Genomic DNA, 23,134 nt, shown 5'->3' on the forward strand with positions numbered 1-23,134 from the left:
GTCTGCGGTAGCAAGTTGTACCACTGCTATGTGAGAGGGTACTGGAACAGGCGATACCGGAAACAGGGATCAGTGGTCTGTCAGGAGCAAGTTGTACCACTGAATATATATGTGAGGAGGTGCACAGGGAGAGACTGCAACACAGGATATACACAGGCACCTTATACACGATCCACAGTAACATGCACAATATATATAAATGACTGAACAGCTCTGCACATATAGAAAGTCTCTTGAAGTAGTCCAGCACAAGTTAACACAGTCAATGATGGCAATAGACTCAGCGGATAGCAGACTCCAGAGGAGAACCAAACATAGTCCAGCAAGATATGCAATACACCAGCACAGTCAATGAGAAGTATGCATACCGTGGTTCAGAAGCAGGCAGTCAGATAGGAGTGCAGCGATACCTGAGCGGCAGGAGGCCGGCTGGATGAGAAGTCCCAGGATAGATGAGGTAGCGGTCTAGCAGGTGCAGCGCACAGGTAAGCAGACCAACAGGGACACGAATCCACAGGAATCAGTAACACGTGGAACTGGACTCATGGAGGACCCAGGAGAATGGAGATGATCCAGCAGAGGAGTAGTAGATGAGATACGAATCCAATGCTGACAGGAGGGTAGAGACCAGCGGGACACGTGAAGGCGTGGAGAGCGGATCAGCAGGAGATGGACGGTAGTGCAGACAGCAGCAGCAGGGCTCTGCGCCCACGGAGGTAACCAGGGGCAACCAACAGGACCCACAGTGATGGAACACGGGATGGCAGAGTAGACCAGGAGCTGTAGATCCAGGAGTGTAGCGGATGGCAACGTGAGCAGTAGACTGGAAACACAGGAGAGCTGAGATGAGGCGGCAATGCACCGGGGTAGCGGATAGGAATCAGCTAACAGTCACAATGATGAACACCGGCGAGTTGCAAGCTGGAGACTGTAGTGCACGGAAGCAGCGGATAGGAATCAGCTAACAGTCACGGTGATGAACACAGGCGGGTTGCAAGCTGGAGGCTGTAGTGCACGGAGGCAGCGGATAGGAATCAGCTAACAGTCACGATGATGAACACAGACGAGTTGCAAGCTGGAGACTGTAGTGCACGGAAGCAGCGGATAGGAGTCAGCTCAGGAACTTGATGATGATCAGGTGAGTGGAAGTGAAGTGAAGGCTGGAGTGCACGGAGGCAGCAGATAGGAATCAGCAAACAGCCACAATGATAATAATAGCGATGAAGTGATTTAGAAGACTGTAGTGCACGGAGGCAGCGGATAGGAATCAGCAAACAGTCACGATGATACAGTTGATGGTAGAAGTGGTATGGGAACCACAGGAGTAGAAGTGGTTTGGAAACCACAGAGGTAGAAGTGGTTTGGAAACCACAGGAATCAGCTGGGCTGAATACACGAGGAATACAGGAACACCTTCAGAGACTCATGGGGAATGAGACTCCAAGATCAGGCAACGTGGTGTTGACCACAGGTGCTTAATATAGGGAGTGTTGCCTGATCTGCCAATTGAGTTAAAGGGACATACACTGAAGTATGGGAAAGGGCTGCGCATGCGCAGACCCTCAGGATGGCGGACGGCCACGGTTCCTAAATGTCCGAGAAGAGGCACTCACGGTCCGGTGAGTGACAAAGGAAGCCTTCAGCTGCTCACAAACATACCAAAATACAATCAAAACACAATTTATCCAAATTTGCCATCATTGAAACATTACTTGCAAAAATATAGCATTATAAACAGAAAGACTGTTTGAGACATAAATGATTCTAAGAACAAAGCCAGAATGTTACTAAATGTAATTTATTATGACAACAATTAGTCACAGTGCTTATTGGTAAATGGTTTTTAGACTGAGAGATATTTTAATGGCGGGTGGGGAACATCATTTAAGACATAATATTTCATTCACTAAAATAAAGAGAATCTTAGAATATTATTAAATGTAATTTAATATGACAACAGTCACAATGCTTATTAGTAACATGGTTATTAGACTGTGACATACTGGAATAGTAAAAATATACTTAAAATTAAAAAGAAATAGAAGGCAGGAAATACAGAATTGGATGCACATACTTTGGCATAGTAAAAAGATAGAAGAATTGTACAAATTCTCAGGTGAAAGGATAATACCCAAAATTGCAATTTTAACAAGAAATAATGTAACATATACAGTGTCCAGTACAAAGGTCTCAGGGTATATTTTCATTTTATATGCATGAAACAGAAAAAACATCAAGTATCCATATTCATCATTGTACAACTCAGTTGTACAAATAAACTAGTTACCGATTTACAGAGAACGTCACCTGTGACTGTACAGTCCAGTCTCATTGCCTTTGATATTTCCAGTCACTGCATAGTACTGATTATTCTCACCAATATAACATTGTTTACATGATCTATCAATATTTATAGTTTTCTGCATCTGCACATTTCAGGTACAATGACTAATCCCTTATGCTTGTCTCTGCAGCACCTCTGTGGTGTCTCTAAATGCTGGAATTACACCATACTGACTATCCATGGACGGCAAAGCTTTAAAGTGAGACATTTCTTGTCTTCTTCTCTATATCATGTAAGTAATGTATGAGTAGGACAGCAGTATAATGCAGAGCTCTGCAAGGGCCGCCCTATTGTCATTGTGTGATTGTGTACTGCAGCCTTATTTCTTAACACTTAGATCATCCCAGAGGGAAAATGCCCCCAAGTCCCCTTGTTAGACCACTCTAGGCTTTTCTGACATTTAACAAGGCCTTGATGTTATATAAAACACTTGCCACATTTTAAATATAAAAAATTATATATCCCCTATATGGATATTATTTGATACATAGAGATAACGTGTTGGAATTAGTGGCGCTATATAAATAAATTGATGATGATGATGATACATATACTACATTCAGATCCTCAGGGTTCGTGAAACTATTTGGGGCAAAATTTTGGTTCTTAAGATTATGGGAGAATTAAATTACTCCTGCCCCTACATATGACTCATACAGTTTAATTGAAATGCTATAAATGGCCATCATTATATTTACACATATATTACAAATGTACATTTTTATTTAGTCATTTCTCCCCATCTCTGTTCATTTGTTCCCAGATGACAATAAAGTATTCTCAGACTGTTTGTCTCCAGGTGATATTTAAATTGGGGTCTCATAAAATGTGTTTTCTTTCATCAAAGCGGCTTCTCATGTAAACCTCCCTGACTTGTAAATAAGATATAAATATTCCTAAAGTCACTGACTACAAAGGAAAATTATAATCAGACCTCAGCAGGAGGTAAAATCTTCTAATGAGATCACTGCAGTTTCTGACATCCTGTTATGTCAACAAATGGACCTTTTGTTTAGTATTCAACTATTGTCTGTGTAGAGGGTGTGAGCAGATAGATCTGTTCTATATATCAGCAGTAACTCTGATTTCAATATGATTCACCATAAGAAAATTAGACATAACACACACATATAAATCTCCAATGATTATGTTAATATGTTTAGCACAGTGATGTATGTTTATATTTAGTGTAGGAACTGGCCAGAAAGGGCAGAGTTCGGTGTGAGTTGGTCATCTTAGCCTGTATTACAATATGTAGAACTGACATTCTCTGTTTTTCAATACAGATTACAGCTTGAATATCATTAATAATGTCGTTGTTGAGTGCAGAGGATCCTATGTTTATGTAAAAAGATCCTGTATATTACAAGCAGGCCAGCACTCAGAATGAGCGCAAAATCATGGGGCCTGATTCATTAAGGATCTTAAATGAAGAGGTATCTTATTTCAGTCTCCTGGACAAAACCATGTTACATTGCAAGGGGTGCAAACGAGTGTTCTGTTTTGCACATAAGTTAAATACTGCCTGTTTTTTCATGTGGCACACAAATATCAACTTTAAATTTCAGTGTATAAATAAGCTATCAAGTATTTGTGTGCTACATGAAAAAACAGTCAGTATTTAACTCATGTGCAAAACAGAACACTCATTTGCACCCCTTGCATTGTACCATGGTTTTGTCCGGGAGACTGAAATAAGATACCTCTTCATTTAAGATCCTTAATGAATCAGACCCATATTTATTAGGTTAATACATTTAAGTAACAAGTTAATGCAAAAGACCAGGAAAAGTGACAAAGAAAACGACCTCTGGATGAACTTGTTGCTCAAATGGATTAACCTAATAAATATATTTATGTGTGTAATCTGAGTGCTGGTCTGAATGTAATATACATTATATTGTGCTCCCTGTCTCTGCACGAGATCTGTACAATGTGTATACTATATAATATATAGTATAATAATACATAATATATATTAAGTGATGTAAAGCTATCCATCCTGTTTCCCCACCTCTTCTGTGTCCTATTACCTCTCCCCTGGTAACACTCACAGTAGACAGTTCCACTTCAGAATACAATTCAAACTCCTTAACTATAAAGAGTGACCGTGAAAGAGAATAATTAACAAATATAATGTAGCGAAGAACCCAGAGGTGATGTAAACGATAGCGACTACACGCAGCTGACATCCCTAATATAATGTGAAGAGAGCTTTTATAACATATATGTGAGTGACCACTAGAGGGTGCAGCTAGTGGATTGTGTAAAGTTACTGGTGTCCATAGGATTGAGGTTATTATCTTCAGCTGCATAACATTCTGCACATATATAGGATCATGCACCCTCAACTGTAAGCCATAAGGACATTGGAAGTCACCAAGGTGATCCACAACAATATAAGAGCACAATGCTGAGGACAGGATACTTTTATACAAGACATATAAAGCCAATGTGACTACTAATATCCTTAATAACATACTGTAGATTTACATATTAGAACCATTTGTATATTATATCCACAACACACTCTCCTTCCCTCTCACAACTCATCCCTGGGAGAACCACAGACATGAGGGAGCACATGAATTTAATTCGGCCTCTACCTCCAACTAGTAGAATCCTGGGTTCCTTCGATCTCTGTGTTCTCCAGTTCTAACAGATTTTTTTCTTCAGCCTTTTACCATCCTGCGTTCCACCCGATACCTGCCTCCGTGCCCAGAGGAGTCGCCGCTCTAATTCAGCTCCCCTACAAGCAATAATCCATTCCTGGCAATGCAGTGGAACGCAAATGCGTTCCAAATGCTGAACTTCCTGCTTTCGGTGGAACGCACATGCGCTCCACTGCATTGCCGGGAATGGATTGTTGCTTGTAGGGGAGCTGAATTAGAGTGGCAATTCCTCTGGGCACAGAGGCAGGTATTGCGCGGCTGCGCCCCCTTGGGCTTGCGCCCGGGGCGGTCGCACCGCCGTCGTTACGGCTCTGAGTGACTGCACAGTGTATGTATATTTTATGGTTATATGCAGAAGAAAGGAATTATATTTGTTTAGAATTGAATTGTGTGGCTCTCCAGTGGGGTCACCCTGCTTTGTCCACAGAGAGCAGAACCATTTTAGAGATCAGTGACACCAAGGAGTGCAGCCAGAACAATTAAGACCACTGTGTATGTGCAAACAAAAGAAAATATAGTCCAGCGCTCTAAAGAAGTAATATACAAATCACTATGTGTAGGCATGTGCATAAATAGGAGAATTTTGTGCACAATATAGCTATATTGGGATAAGGTCACCACAACTTCTGTTGAATTGTGACTGATTATATTCCCATGAAGAAGCTACCTTGTTGGTAAGGAAACACTTCAGGAAACAAGTCACCTCTGCCCTGACAAACTCAAACATAAGATCCTTAACTGGACTCACTGATTATCACCGTAAAAGGACCGATTCCAGCTGTCATTCCAAGCGGTATGATTACAAAACAGGAATGTTTTCCTTTAACATTGGAGCCATTTGGGTCAGACCACAAATCGCACCTATCTAAGAGATCTCCTGGCACACTGCAGGGATCCCCTCTCGCTGGACCCATGAATGACAGCTACAATTTGAGGATCATTGTGATCACTGTAACACCATCGGGTAAGAGCTGCTAGTGGGAATGTTGATCGCAGCTGATGAATATATAAGTACAGACATAAGCATTAGTCATCTTATATTTGGTTTCAGAACTACAGGTCCAATGGCTTTAAAATGACTTCACATATATGACTATCATCCTTCTATAGAAGACCTGATGGGACATTGCTGGATACTAATTGTCATCTATAAGCATTGGAACTTATTGACTGATGCTTAGTGTCCTATGGTCCTATTAAGAGTGTTTGTAATTAATTAGAATCTAGAAAAGTGATCATCATTATATGAGATTGGTGAGAAGATTTCTGCAATTATCACATGCTGGATTATGTGAGAATTATAGCAAACTGTGTTTTATTATATCTCAATATATTTTTTAGATATATCTCTATTATATGTTTATATGAATAAAAGATTGGTATCTCAATTTTGAATTTGTTGAATTACAGCGCTGTTTTTTTGGGGTTTTTTTTTACACCTACAAGAGATGCCTTGATGTGGGCAGATGATCTTATCCCAAAATAGTTATGTTGGGTACAAAACAAAAAATCTCCTATTTGTGTATATGTTGACACATAGAGATTTGATTACTTGTTTGTTTTAAAGTGCCGGACTATATAAGTTTTCTTTTTAGCATAAGCAACTTGGTTGTGGCATTTATTATAACACCTCTGGACGACATACGTCACCTCCTTGATGGTGATAGATATGGAGACAACTTGATGACAGAGGCAGATCAATATTCCCTCTAAGGATTACAGCCAAAAATTATTTATTGGGATCTCCTGCAGATGGATACAAAGTATCCACTCACTGGCTACAGTCTTATGATTGCTGTCACTGTACAACACTGCAGCCGTCAAATCCTATGACCTCAAAGCATTGTATGACCCAGACCAGCACTTCCTCTTGTCAGTTTTTAAAATATGAGACTGACAGACATGAGGCTCAGGGAAAAGAGGACTCTGCCCATGATAGGTTACATTCTAGAGAGAGAGAGTAATGACTCTGATATGGCGGAGCCTTCTGCTGCTTGTTCACTCACTCACATGGAACTCATACTTGTATCCATACTAGCCGTATGCCAGCTCATGAGTATCCATGTACATGTTGTTATACTTAATTGTATTTATGGATCAGTTAATATGTGTAATATATCCATGTTTGTCATATCTATAAGCTGATTGTCCAGCGCTATGGTATCTGTGGTGCACTATATATATAAACGATGATGATGAAGATGAGGAATGTCATCAGAAGTGTTAAAATAAAAGAAGTCTTTGATGTAGACATCAATATCGAGAGCTAATGATCATATTGAAAGCAGTGATTAATCCAACCGCATTCAGTATTGTTGTGGGGTGTTAATGAAATGATAAGACAACCCCCCACAATGTGTCCGTAAAATGGGAATGATCTATAGGAAGGTTGTCATCTGCATGAAAAGGGAGTCCATAAAGTGCATATCTATATTGGAGTAGACTCGGTGGGTACAGAATAGTTATTATTTATTTTTATTTTTTCATGCAAATAATGCAGTTCAAGTAGGGGAGTAATTTCATGTGGGGCCTGGAGGTGGTCTGAGGGTATTGGAGGGTACTGGAGCTGATGGATATGTGTATATATATATATATATATATAATGGGGAAATGTTAGTTTAGTGTTCTTAATTAGCCACCATTACACAGTGAGTTGTTCCTCTGGAGGACAGGAGACAAGGACAGACAGCAGCTAGCAGGGAATACTATGTATCTGTCCTTCTACTGAGCGTGAAGGTAATCCGCGGCACAGCAATAATCCTGATTTTTGTTCGCACCCCATAGGGCTGCAAAAGAAAATCTGCGTTATTGTGGTCCTATATTACCTTCGGTACTCTGCGCATTACCGCAATCCAGCACCTAATTGAATTTTCCCCTATGAATACTATGTATCTTTCCTTCTACTGAGCAATTACTGATTGGCAGTAAGACCCTGGGTGTGATTCATTAAGTCACACATACTGAGAGTAATGCGGTTTTAATTTCAAAAGGTATTTTTTTATATATTTTTTTCCAGTTGAAATACATTTTTTAGGGTGCTCCTAATGTCTACTGAACATAAAATACCTTTTTACAGTTGCTACTGATTGCAAACACATGTTAGAGCATACATACAAGACTGTCACCCCTAGTAATCAGAACTTAACTAGTCATGTAGCTGGAGCAAGAGATAAGGCCTTTGATATGCCCAAAGCTTGAATCAGACATGGTCCGTGCGCCCGTGTTTGGCCTTACTGTACATATAATAAGGGAGAACGCTCCTTCCCTGACCCGTTCCCTCTCTGAAAATTGTAAGCTGTAGTAAGTGTCATTTCAGTACGGAGCTGATTTTATCGTTGTTGTGTTTAGTTGAGGCATACAGAGATTAAGTTTGCGGATTATTCGCAAAACAAATAGGCATTTACGTTCCTTGATGAATCAGTCCTCTGTGTTTATATTTCAGAGACGGCAACAAAAAACAGATAGATAATACATTTGTTGTATGTTACTAATGTGTCCTTGTTGTCACTCCCCGGACTGTTAGTGCCTCTAGGTTGGGACATGGGTCTCTCTCGCTCCTGCCGGCGCCTCTCCTGAGCCGCGGCCGTCCGCCATCTTGACTAAGATTGCGCATGTGCAGAAACCCTGAACTGTTAATACCTCGCCTCTAGTCTCATTGGTTAATTAATCACCTCTCAGTACTTAAGGCACCTGTTGCCCTATTACCTTTGCCTGTTCTTGGTTCTCATTCCTTGAGACTCTGAGGTGTTTCCTGTTTCTGCTCGTGTTATCCATTTGCTCCTGGACAAGTCTCCTCTCCACATCGGTAGTAGAACTTACCCACTGCAGACTACTCTCGCTACCTCCGTTACCTGCCTGCTTCTGGACAAGTCTCCTCTCCACATTGATAGTAGAACTTACCCGCTGCAGACTACTCTCGCTACCTCCATTACCTGCCTGCTTCTGGACAAGTCTCCTCTCCACATCGGTAGTAGAACTTACCCGCTGCAGACTACTCTGTCTACCTCCAATACCTGCCTGCTTCTGGACAAGTCTCCTCTACACATCGGTAGTAGAACTTACCGCTGCAGACTACTCTCGCTACCTCCGTTACCTGCCTGCTTCTGGACAAGTCTCCTCTCCACATCGGTAGTAGAACTTACCCACTGCAGACTACTCTCGCTACCTCCGTTACCTGCCTGCTTCTGGACAAGTCTCCTCTCCACATTGATAGTAGAACTTACCCGCTGCAGTCTACTCTCGCTACCTCTGTTACCTGCCTGCTTCTGGACAAGTCTCCTCTCCACATCGGTAGTAGAACTTACCCGCTGCAGACTACTCTCGCTACCTCCGTTACCTGCCTGCTTCTGGACAAGTCTCCTCTCCACATCGGTAGTAGAACTTACCCGCTGCAGACTACTCTCGTTACCTCCGTTACCTGCCTGCTTCTGGACAAGTCTCCTCTCCACATCGGTAGTAGAACTTACCCGCTGCAGACTACTCTCGCTACCTCCAATACCTGCCTGCTTCTGGACAAGTCTCCTCTCCACATCAGTAGTAGAACTTACCCGCTGCAGACTACTCTCGCTACCTCCATTACCTGCCTGCTTCTGGACAAGTCTCCTCTCCACATCGGTAGTAGAACTTACCCGCTGCAGACTACTCTCGCTACCTCCATTACCTGCCTGCTTCTGGACAAGTCTCCTCTCCACATCGGTAGTAGAACTTACCCGCTGCAGTCTACTCTCACTACCTCCGTTACCTGCCTGATTCTGGACAAGTCTCCTCTCCACATCGGTAGTAGAACTTACCCGCTGCAGTCTACTCTCACTACCTCCGTTGCCTGCCTGATTCTGGACAAGTCTCCTCTCCACATTGGTAGTAGAACTTACCCGCTGCAGTCTACTCTCAATACCTCCGTTGCCTGCCTGCTTCTGGACAAGTCTTCTCTCCACATCAGTAGTAGAACTTACCCGCTGCAGTCGACTCTCATTACCTCCGTTACCTGCCTGATTCTGGACAAGTCTCCTCTCCACATCGGTAGTAGAACTTACCCGCTGCAGTCTACTCTCACTACCTCTGTTACCTGCCTGCTTCTGGACAAGTCTCCTCTCCACATCGGTAGTAGAACTTACCCGCTGCAGACTACTCTCACTACCTCCGTTGCCTACCTGCTTCTGGACAAGTTTTCTCTCCACATCGGTAGTAGAACTTACCCGCTGCAGACTACTCTCACTACCTCCGTTGCCTACCTGCTTCTGGACAAGTTTTCTCTCCACATCGGTAGTAAAACTTACCCGCTGCAGACTACTCTCGCTACCTCCGTTACCCGCCTGCACCTGGACAAGTCTTCCCATCACATCAGTGGTACAACTTACCTATTGCAGACCACTCATGTTACTCCGTTCCACGCCTGCACCTGGACAAGTCTTCCCTACACATCAGTGGTACAACTTGCCCATTGCAGTCCACTCACGTCACTCCGTTCCACGCCTACACCCGGACAAGTCTTTCCTTCAGATCAGTGGTACAACTTGACTATTGCAGACCACTCACGTTACTCTGTTCCCTTCCTGCGCCTAGACAAGTCTTTCCTACACATCAGTGGTACAACTTGCCTATTGCAGACCACTCACGTTACTCCGTTCCACGCCTACACATGGACACGTCTTCCCTTCACATCATTGGTACAACTTGCCAATTGCAAACCACTCACGCTATTCTGTTACCATACCTGCGCTGGACAAGTCTTCTCTACATATCTGTGGTGAAACTTACCAGCTGTAGACCATTCATGTTTCCTTGTGCTATAGCTACTACTCTGTATGGTACCTATTGGCTGGACTAAAGTCTACAAGTGCCTCTGTATTGTAGCTGCAAGTCGCTGACTTTTCTACTATATTGTTGATTGGTCGTTGCCTAACGTTACCCAGTTATCAAGTACTGGCCTGATATATGCTACCTGCGTGCTAAGCACTTGGACTCTTTTCTCATTTGATCCTGTTTACTAAACTGCTGAACCATCATAGTTCCACGGTGCCAAGACTCAGCATTTATACTATTGACATTCCTTTCCTCTATTCTACTGTATGGTTCCACTGATTCACCACACTACCCAGAGGTCCGCACTTCTGGTAAGTGTAGTTACACCTGGTGAATTCTGGGTAAAACTCCTAGTGCCCGTGACACTTGCTGTGTTTTCATAATTGGTTGCCAAGTTGTCAGGAAGGATGACCACCTAATTATCACCCCTGGTTCCATCATCTAAAATGTAGCAGAGCGTATAATACTCATTACTACTGAAAAAGATATTAATTCCCCAATCAAAAACAGAATCTCCACATTTATCAATATCACATTTTACTAAACATCAAGTGTGATAGAAACAGCTGCCAGTAACATAAATAATAATTACAGATATTGTGTGAACATGGTCCTTCAGTCTATATACAGGTCAGTGCTGTCTGATGACGATCACTATAGAGAATAAAAGAAATACTTTTGAAGGACATTTACAGGTACCCTGGGAAACAATGTGTCCTCCTTGGGACTTAATTAATAACATGGTGTGAAGAACAAGAATGTGCTCTAACCCATAGCAACTAGATATCAGCTATTAGCAGCCTGCTATCATCAAACCAGCAAATGTGATGATCTGGTTGTTATAGGCTACAGTAACAGTATTTTACATTCAACATTTACTAAATAACCCTTTCTGTATATATAGTTAACAGAGGGAGATAAGACAATAATAGAAAAGTATGAGGTAAAGAACACGGAGGCTATAATATAGACCAATAGGAGCACATGTAGTGTAAAACAGGGCAGTGTGCAGTGTTACTGTAGAAATATTCAGTGCTGATAGCTCTGTCTGTCATAGAAGTAATCACAGTACTGAGAAGAGCTGCTGGAAATCTCTACTAGATAGAACGTTATTTTATATACTAGTCCCAGCACCTGCATGAGCAGAACAGCGGTATATTACAGAGCTTAACAAGGGCTTCCACTTTGTCATTGTCTAGCTCTAGTTATATACAGCTCTAGATGATAACAGGAAAATCACGACAGGTAAGAAAATGATCCCAAGTCCAATTACCAGACTGCTGTATTCTTTTATGGTTTATATCTCATGTGAACCTTCTGATGTACAAGAAGATTTGATTTCTGGGTGAAACATTTTCTACATTCAGAACATTTAAATGGTTTCTCTCTTGTGTGAATCCTCTGATGTATAATAAGATGTGATTTCTGGGTGAAACATTTGCTACATTCAGAGCATTTAAATGGTTTCTCTCCTGTGTGAATCCTCTGATGTTCAACCAGATTTGCATTTTTGGTAAAGCACTTGCTACACTCAGAACATTTAAATGGTTTCTCTCCTGTGTGAGTCATTAGATGTTTTACAAGAGATGCATTGTAGCCAAAACACTTGCTACATTCAGAACATTTAAATGGTTTCTCTCCTGTATGAATCCTCTGATGTACAATAAGATGTGATTTCTGGGTGAAACATTTGCTACATTCAGAGCATTTAAATAATTTCTCTCCTGTGTGAATCCTCTGATGTTCAACCAGATTTGCATTCTCGGTAAAGCACTTGCTACACTCAGAACATTTAAATGGTTTCTCTCCTGTGTGAGTCATCAGATGTCTTACAAGATTTGCATTGTAGTCAAAATACTTGCTACACTCAGGGCATTTAAATGGTTTCTCTCCTGTGTGAATTCTCTGATGTACAATAAGCTTTGATTTCTGGGTAAAACATTTGCTACACTCAAAGCATTTAAATGGTTTCTCTCCTGTGTGATTCCTCTGATGTGTAATCAGTTTTGACTTATGTGAAAATGTTTTGTCACATTCAGAGCACAAATAGGGATTCTCTCCTTTTAGATTCATCTTCTGTTTGATAACAAATTAGTTGTAGAAAGTTTCTCCTATTCAGAAATGAAGTTAGCTGCTGTAAGAATTGATCACTGTAGTATAAATGACTTGTAGGTAAGATGTTTTGGAACACTCAGATGCTCAGAGAACAAGGACCTTTCCAAGATGTCTTCTGTTATTAATGGGAATCCTGCTCATTAATTCACCTGTAAGCAAAAAGAGTGTTAAGATTTAGCAGCCTAATCATTACATTAATGAAACTACTTGAACAATAGTAATGTTATATTGGATACGGAATACAAACATGTTTTATACACTAATAATTATGACCTAGACATTAATCATTGTTTTTATTTTTGTGCACAGTGATACAGAAACATACATACTTAAATTAAATATGTGAAGGTCTATCTGTGCCAAATAGACTCCCCACATACTCACTATTATTTAACAGTTTACATCTTTAGATGTAGGTGTTTCACAACAAGTACACTAAAGAAGTAAAAGTATTAAAAATTAAAATTAGACACTTTTCAGTAATGTAAATATATAATCAGTAATTCATGCGGCAGCAACCTAAAGGGGGGTAGTACGCAGTACTAGAAATATGTATTTAATAAAGTGACCAGTGAGTACATATCTATATATCTTCACAAGAATAAACTTTGTGGCGCTAACTGATTACAAAATAATAGTAATAAACAAATAAAAATCAAAACAAATAAATTAACACCATACAGGAGGCTGCTCTTTCCTTAGACAACTGCTTCAGGTATATATCTACAAAGTATCACACAAGAAAAAGCACCAAACAATGAATTATTATCAAACAATTTTAAATAAACAGTGATGTGCTCTAATCAATATCTGTTGTCTTCTTCAAACAATTGGCTGAAAGTTCTCTTCAAAAAAGTTTTACTCATACAAAAGAGGTTTTTCTATATCTAGCTACACCAGAACCATAGGAGAAAGCAGATACATATAATGTACAATGTATCATCAGGATATATAAAGTTCAACACATGTTTTCCCAGCTTTGTCTTGCAATAACACTTTTACTAATGGATAATACAAAGTACAGAATATACAATGCACAGTAGTGAACGCTAATACTTGTAATTCTGTATATATCAGTATATTCTTATGTATAATATAATTACCTTACTCTGAAGATTTCTCCTTCTATCTCTTTCCCTCCTGATCATTATTACTGTTCCCTCCTTCCAGCTCTCCAGCCACCAACTTACTAACACTGGGCTCATTCCTCCCCATCTCTCTTCAGTAGTTCCCAGGATGACCAGAAGGTTCTCAGACTGTTTGTCTCCAGGTCTCTCATGTAAATCTCACTGACATGTAAATGAGGTATAAACATTCCTACTTACTACAAAGGAAAATTCTAATTAGACCTTGGCAGGTGGTAAAATCTCACATTCTAATTAGATCAGCACAGTCTGACATCCTGTTATGTCAACAAATGGACCTATTGTTTAGGATTCATCTATTATCTAGACAGAGAGTGTGAGCAGAAAGGTATGTTCTGAATATCAATAGTAACACTAACATCAATATTATTCATTGTTAAAAATAAACCATAACAAAATATATAAGTAAATTAATTTGTAAAGACAGATTATTAATGATATTCATCTAGATTAAACTAGAATTATATATATCAAAGAACCCACTTTAAAACAATCAAATTATTTTTACTGAATAGAAAACTCCTTTTCAATTGTTATAAAGCAGCTGATAGCACCCTCAGGAGCATGATTCAAAGATTTATGCATACAGTGATTAGAAATAGCCATTAGGATACTATAATAGATAAGTTAATGTCAGCAGAGTTCATAGAACAGAGTTGAATAGCTCACTTAGCAATGCATGAATATTTATAAACATTACCATACATTTGCAATATATGTATAAATATGGACTTTTCTAGGTTGTCACTTAAATTCTAATAAAAACACTGAAAAGAAAAGTTATTATTATTAAAATACAGCAAATATATCAGCTATGTCTTTTTTTATCTATACTGAAATTTGAACACAGGGTCTTACTGCCAATAATTATTAGCTCAGTATAAGAAAATATACATCAAATTATTATTTATTTTTTAGGTGCGATAAAAGGTCTGCTGCACCGTACTTGACATATACAGTCAGCATTGATCTTTAGCCCATTACATAATACATATTACATGAAAAAAATATAAATACCTGACATATTGAATAAACAAACACAAACAGATAACAGGGTAATGTAGATTAAATTATTTACAAGACAGGAAGTGAGAGTTATTGTAATGTCCAATGTGTAGTAATCCTGAACTCAAGAGAACAGGGCTAAGGAAGCATGCCAAGAGGTAGAGAGGCTGATGGAATAGTAGAAAGAGTACACGAGGAAAGAAGTCCCTCCACATGAGAAATTACGTCCTAAAGGAAGAAGGAAGAAATAAATAGGGTGGTTCCGAGTGGGGGAATGAAGATGGTAGACAATAAATGGGAGTTAGAAGGAGGGCTGATAGGCTTCAATGAACAAATTAGTCTTAAGGGCATGCTTAAAGCTTTGGAGAGTAGAGATTAATCTAATAGGACATGGGAGATCATTTCACAACTGGGGAGCAGCCCAGGCGAAGTCCTGGAGGCAGCAGTAGGAAGAGGTATTCAGTGAAGTAGTGAGGTGGCAGTCACTGGCAGAGCAGCCACAAGGAATGTGGGTAGAGATGAGTTTGGAGATGTAGGGGGATTGGAGATTTGCATTTGAGGAGTTTAAAATGTAATTTTGTAGTTTTCAAGGAGTCAATGTAGGGACTGGCGGAGAGGGCATCAGAGATGCAGAGGAAGAGAGAAATAAGTTGTGAAGCAGCATTGAGGGTAGATTTAAGAGGGGGAAGGTTGGAGTTGGATAGGCCAAAGTGAAAAAGGCTATAGTAATCAAGGCAAGAGATTACAAGGAAGCGAATACGAGTTTTGATGGCTCCCATGTGAGAAAGACCTGGATCTTGGATATATTCCAGAGGTGGAAGTAGCAGGATTTTGAGAGTGAAAGTATGTGAGGTTTGAAGTAAAGAGAAGAGTCGAGGATGACCCCTAGGCAGCAGATTTCAGAGACAGAAAGGAGGGTAGTGTTATTAACAGAAAGAGAGAGGGGGGGAAGGGTGTCCTGGAGGGGAGGGGATTATTTCGGTCTAGAAATGTTAAGTTTAAGAAAGCACTGGGATAGCCATGATGAGATGACCATGTGACACAAGGAGACACAACAGATACTCTGAGAAGCAGACAAGTCTACATCTGAGGGTATTTTATTAAGGAGGCACCAAGAAAATAATCAGCCTTAGAAATGTCAAATTTAGAAAAATAAATTGGATCCCTTTTCACCCAATCTTTCCCTTGACCTATTTTTTTTAAAAAAAGCAACACCCTGTTTTTAAAATTCACACAATACAGTAAAAAGTTCCAGTTTTCAGCCAAAGCTAACAGAATGCACAGGGAAATGTCCGCTAAAATGTCTGTATAACTGCTCTGTATGACTTAGTGGGATGTAGCAGCCAAACAGTCCCTGACAGTGATTTGAGGTAGTGACGAAGTCTATTATTCTGAGTCACAATAGGGAATAGCTCTGTGTCTCACAGACTGGCATATCGTCTCACATGGCCGGTTAGACCAAATATGGAAAGAACAGACTGACAGAACCAGAATTCCTGCTCAGCCTTCCAATGAAGTAGCACACTCTCAGACAGTATGCACCCTAGTTTTATACCCTGCTGTAGTAATATTCCCTATAGTGAACTCTATTGTGCCAATATATTCTGGGCTGACTTGGGGCTATACTTTTCTTATCTGTCCCAAGTTAATAGGGCTCAGTGAGAACATCATCAAATTGCCTTCCAACCCACACAATCTGGAAAGCTTGTTAAGTCCCATTGATTAAACAATAAGCCCACATTATCTATGGCTCCCAACTGCCTAATTTTCAGAAACCACTAGGTAGACAATATGCAAAGATAAACAGTGAATTGCACGGAGTTAACTAGATAACTAACTTTATAACACAATAGCCGTACTATGTTCCTTAAGAACAGAAGCGTACAATCTTGCGAGTGTACGCCATGTTACATTACTGGGCAGTTCATGTATATTTTGCAGTTATATGCAGAAGGAAGGAATTATATTTGATACCAATTGTATTTTGTGGTTCCATTGGGGCCACCCTTCTTTGTCCACAGAGAGCAGACCCATTTTAGAGATCAATGACACCAAGGAGTGCAGCCAGAACAATTAAGCCCACTGTGTATGTGCAAACAAAAGAAAATATAGTCCAGCGCTCTAAAGAAATTATATGCAGATCACTATGTGTAGGCATGAACATAAATAGAAGAAAAAGAAAAAATAACCAATAGGGCGCTAACGGGTTTACTTCCTTAGGGTGCTTCACCAACCACCGCTACAACAATATGCAGATACTGTTACTGCTAAAAAGGTCAAAACTTAGAATAAAAATAAAAGAAGAGCACTGTTTGAAATAAAAAAAAGTAGTATAAAATCCAATCTATTGATTTTATTAATATATAACAATTTTAAATAATATAAAATAGTCATACATATCTAATATCACAATATATAGATCCTAGTGTAGGCAAGTGACATTTTCTAAAGGCAAATTTCAAAATACAGACATCCAAACTGACTAAAGATATTCAATTAGCTCACATTAGATCAGTCTCTTTGGGGGCGGTTTCATCAACCTCTGATGAAACCGCCCGAAAGAGGCAACGAAACGAGTCAGAAATATACTAGTTGGCAAGTGTATTAATTTTTCGAGCTCATCAATCACTAACGCTCACTGTGGTCTTTACATTCAGACCATTTAAATGGTTTCTGTCCTGTGTGGATCATCTGATGTACAACAAGATTTGACTTGTGGAAAAAACACTGGCTACATTCAGAGCATTTAAATGGTTTCTCTCCTGTGTGAATCATCTGATGTTTTAGAAGAGTAGACTTCTGAGTAAAACATTTACTACACTCAGAACATGTAAATGGTTTCTCTCCTGTGTGAATCCTCTGATGTTCGACCAGCTTTGATTTCACATTAAAGCACTTGCTACACTCAGAACATTTAAATGGTTTCTCTCCTGTGTGAGTCAACTGATGTCTTACAAGAACTGACTTCTGGGTAAAACACTTGCTACACTCAGAACATTTAAATGGTTTCTCTCCTGTGTGAATCCTCTGATGTACAATAAGCTTTGATTTCTGGGTATAACATTTGCTACACTCAGAGCAATTAAATGGTTTGTCTCCTGTGTGAATCCTCTGATGTGTAATCAGTTTTGACTTACATGAAAATGTTTTGTCACATTCAGAGCACAGATAGGGATTCTCTCCTTTTAGATTCATCATGTGTTTGACAACAAATTAGTTGTAGAGAGTTTCTCCCATTCAGAAATGAAGTTAGCTGCTATAAAGAAGAATTGATCACTGTAGTATATATGACTTGTAGGTGAATTTTTTGGAACACAGAGATGCTCAGAGAACAAGGACCTTCCCAAGATGTCTTCTGTTATTAATGGGAATCCTGCTAATTAATTCACCTGTAAGCAAAAATAATGTTAACATTTAGCAGCCTAATCATTACATTAATGAAACTACTTGAACAATAGTAGTGTTATATTGGATACGGAATACAAAAATGTTTTTTACACAAACAACTGTGAATCAGGCATTGACCATTGTTTTTATTTTTGTGCACAGTGATACAGAAACATACATGCTTAAATGAAAACTGTGAAGGCCTATCTGTACTAAATACACTCCCCACATACTCACTAGTATTTAACAATTTACATCTTTAGATGTAGGTGTTTTTCCAGTGAATAAAATTCACAGCAAGTACACTAAAGAAGAACAAGTGTTAAAAATGAGACACTCTGGAGTAATGTAATATATAGTCAGTAAATCATGCAGCAGCAACATAAAGGGGGGTAGTACCCAGTACTAGAAAGGTGATTCTAATAAAGTGACCACTGAGTGCATATCTATATATATATTCACAAGAATAAACTTTGTGGCACTAACTCATTACCCAATATTAAGTGATAGACAAATACAAATCAAATAAATTAACACCATACAGGAGGCTGCTCTTTCCTTAGACACTTGTTCCAGGTATATATCTACAAAACATCACACACAAAAGCACCAAACAGTGTAGTGTTATCAAACAAATTTAAATAAACAATGATGTGCTCTAATCAATATCCGTATACCAAAAGAAATTAGATATAAATCTTATCTGAGATATCTGTTGTCTTCTTCAATTATTTGGCTAAAGAATATATTCCAAAAAGTTCTACTTACAAAAAAGATAGCGAATATCTTAGCACAGATTTTGACGCTTTTCATTGTGTGATTCTAATACATACAGTATTTATGATACATACATATCATTTTTTATTGATATAATTATTGCCACACTAAATTCATTATCATATATACAATAATTGGCTCATGAGAATATTTGGACCTTAATCTTAATTGTACAACCAAATTTAGTTTATACGATTATGGGAGAATACACTTATTACAATAGTATATCTACAACATAATATCTCCAAATATTTGTGTATATATCAGTACATTATTATGTATAAAATAATTACCTTACTCTAAAGATTTCTACTTCTCTCTCTTTCCTTCCAGATCATTTTTACAGTTCCATCCTTCCAGCTCTCCAGCCACCAACTCACTAACATTGGGCTGATACTGCCTATTTATAGTCATTCCACCCCATCTCTCTTCAATAGTTCCCGGGATGACCAGAAGGTTCTCAGACTGTTTGTCTCCAAGTCTCCCATGTTTATCTCATTGATATGTAAATGAGGTATAAACATTCCCACTTACAACAAAGGAAAATTCTAATTAGACCTTGGCAGGTGGCAACATCTCACATTCTAATTAGATCAGCGCAGTCTGACATCCTGTTATGTCAACAAATGGACCTATTGTTTAGGATTCATCTATTATCTAGACAGGGAGTGTGAGCAGAAAGGTATGTTCTGACTATCAATAGTAACACTAACATAACTAAAATGAATTGCTAAGAATAAACCATCACAAAATATATAAATAAATTAATTTGTTATGGTAGATTATTAATGATATTCATCTAAATTCAGTCAGAATGATAGAAATCACAGAACCTAATTTAAAACAATCAAATTAATTTTACAGAATAGAAAACTCCTTTTCACTTGTTAAAAAGCAGGTGATAGCACCCTCAGGAACATGATTCAAATATTGATGTATGCAATGATTAGAATAAGCCGTTAGGATAATATATCAGATAAGTTAATATCAGCCGAGTTCAGAGAACAGACTTGAACAGGTAACTTAGCAATGTCAATCATTCATAGAATGGAAGATTGTAAGGAGACAGTCAGTATAAAGGTGATTAACGTTGAGATCTAAAACCCTTCAATTACCAGTATTTTGGCTTAAAATGACAGGGAAAAATCTTCTCACAATACATATTGAATTTCTCAGACCTTATGTCCCTCCAAGTACCGTGAGCTGACACAGCTCAAATACTGAAAGCAGAGATCTACTTCTGAGAATAATGTGACCAATCCTTATGGAGACTGTAGTAAGAACCTTGACATGTTTCTGTGCTGTTGGACTTTCATCAGAAGGATGAATCCAGGTGACACAGTCTCAGTATTTATATGTGATGTATTCAATCACAACTGATCACTAATCACCTGTACAAACGGAAAGACGAATGTCTAATACTTTAAGTATTGCCAAAAGGCTCAATGATATTTCATATATAAAACTGAAAACATATATTAAACATGCATTAAAAGATCATATATATATATATATATATATATATATATATATAAATGTATGTATGTTTTTTTTTATATATATATATATATATATATATATGTGTATGTATTTTTATATATATATATATATATATATATATATATATAAGCACATAGATAGGGCGCCAAAATGGTGTAGTATTGTTTGTGTTAACAGTACTGAGAGATACATATATATGAAAATATTAAAGGAAGTTCACTATCATTTATAGGTGGACGTGACAGTCTCACAAAAGATATAGTGCAAATGGGAACATATATGGCAAATCGTGAGCAGAGAGTTCATGCAATCCCAAGGATATCCTTTCCAATACGGAAAATGCGTACCAAATAAACAATCTTTAGCGCTTATCTGTATAATGAGCAATTTCTCCAAACATCCCATGATAACTCCGATAATGGCACTTCTTGTATAGCTGTGATCTCTATAGATGCTGCTGAGACATCTCAGCAGTACACAGAATAGGTAGAAAGAAAAACCATCATAGTGTAACACTGTAAATTCAGCAGATTTATTGCACTGAAAATAAGTATCACACTTACTTAAGGACAAGTATAAAATGCTTATCTGGGTTTCTTTGTGACATCCATCAGCGAATGGTAACTTCTGTCTGGTTCAGCTGTTACATCCAAGAGAAGCTAAGTCACAGTGTCAGCTCCAGATCAAGAAACAAAGAATAAATAGTCCCACAATAGAATCGCTAGTGCTCAACGCGTTTTGTCTGTGTATTTCTCAGACATTAGATGTTGCATGATCAAATACAGCGGGTGAAATAAGTATTGAACACATCAACATTTTTCTCAATAATTATATATTTAATGGGGCTATTGTAATGAAATTTACACCACATGTCAGCAGCAACCCTTGCAATCCACACATGCAAAGAAATCAAACCATTGATGTCCATAAATTAAGATTTCTGCAATAATGTAAAATGACACAGGGAAAAAGTATTGAAGACATGAAGAAAGGGAGGTGCAAAAAGGCATGGAAAGCCAAGACACCAACTGAAATCTATTAGTAATTAGAAAGCAATCCTGCCAGCTGGTTCAGCCAAAACTGATGACCTATAAAAAGGTGTCTCATTACGAAGGTGTCACACAAGAAACATCTCATGATGGGTAAAAGCAAAGAGCTCTCTCAATACATTTGCTACCTTATTCTTGCAAAACATACTGATTGCATTGGTTACAGATGGATCTCTAAACTGCTGTATGTTCCAGTGAGCACTATTGGGGTCATAATCCGGAAGTGGACAGAACATCATTCATCATAAACCAGCCACTACCAGGTGCACCTCGCAAGATTTCTGACAGAGGAATGAAAAAAATTATCAGAAGGGTTCTCCAAGAACCAAGGACCACTTGCGGAGAGCTTCAGAAAGACCTGGATTTAGCAATTGTTTCAAAGAAAACAATAAGTAATGCACTCAACCGCCATGGTCTGTATGCACGCTCACCATGCAAGACTCCTTTGCTGAAGAAAAAACATGTTGAAGCTTGGTATAAAGTTTGCTGCACAACATTTGGAAAAGCCTGTGAAATACTGGGAGAATATAGTGTGGTCAGATGAGAGCAAAATTGAACTCTTTGGATGCCGTAATACACACCATGATTGGTGGAGAAATGGCGCTGCACATCACCCCATAAACACCATACCAACGGTGAAGTTTGGAGGTGGGAACATTGTGGTGTGGGGCTGTTTTTCTGCACACGGTACTGGCATACTACATGTGGTTGAAGGAAGGATGAATGGAAAAATGTACCTAGACATTCTGGATAAAAATCTCCTGTCATTTACCAGGATGGCAGCAGATTTGTAATCTGTAATGTTTTGTCATTAATAACTATATTATTACCAGGTCACATCAATTACATCTTTTTTTTCTGTGCGTTGTTTTGGAACTTGATATTCCACATATGTATGGGATGTATCCCGCAGTGTATTGTCTGTTAGAGCAGAGCGCACATAGACCCGTATTCATCACCACACGTATCTTTACATCCGCTTCTTGTTGTATATGGATGTGCGCATACCCGATGGACGTCTGTTTTTAAAAAAATGCACATTAGATTACATTACCCTAACACTTACCTTTCATGACAATCGGCATTGACGCTTTAAAAGTGGTGATATCTCGGGCGCCATTCTAAATGATGTCAAAACACCCTGCCGGCATTACTGGTGGTCGTGTTTTCTCATCAGACTGTCGGGGACTTCTTTTGTCATTATGAAGGTCCGTCTGCATTTATTAACTGTCGGGCAAGTAGGTTTTGTTAATTCTTTTGTCGTTCTACTCACTGTCGTAAACAATGTTACATGGGTGAGAATGATAAATACTAGGGGGTAACTGGAAATATTGAAGA

At 38.9% G+C, this 23,134-nt stretch overlaps 1 protein-coding gene across 1 annotated transcript in view; it reads right to left on the reverse strand.

The window, feature by feature from the left end:
* LOC142150353 (uncharacterized) overlaps positions 1–23,134 on the reverse strand; it is a 68,513-nt gene that overhangs the window by 37,639 nt on the left and 7,740 nt on the right. Inside the window, 2 exon segments of the mRNA XM_075205550.1 lie at positions 12,128–12,875; positions 17,735–18,215. Of these exon segments, the coding sequence (XP_075061651.1) occupies positions 12,128–12,875; positions 17,735–18,215 (1,229 nt within the window).

This window comes from Mixophyes fleayi, chromosome 4 (assembly GCF_038048845.1).
Source record: "Mixophyes fleayi isolate aMixFle1 chromosome 4, aMixFle1.hap1, whole genome shotgun sequence".
In the NCBI taxonomy this organism is placed as follows: domain Eukaryota; kingdom Metazoa; phylum Chordata; class Amphibia; order Anura; family Limnodynastidae; genus Mixophyes; species Mixophyes fleayi.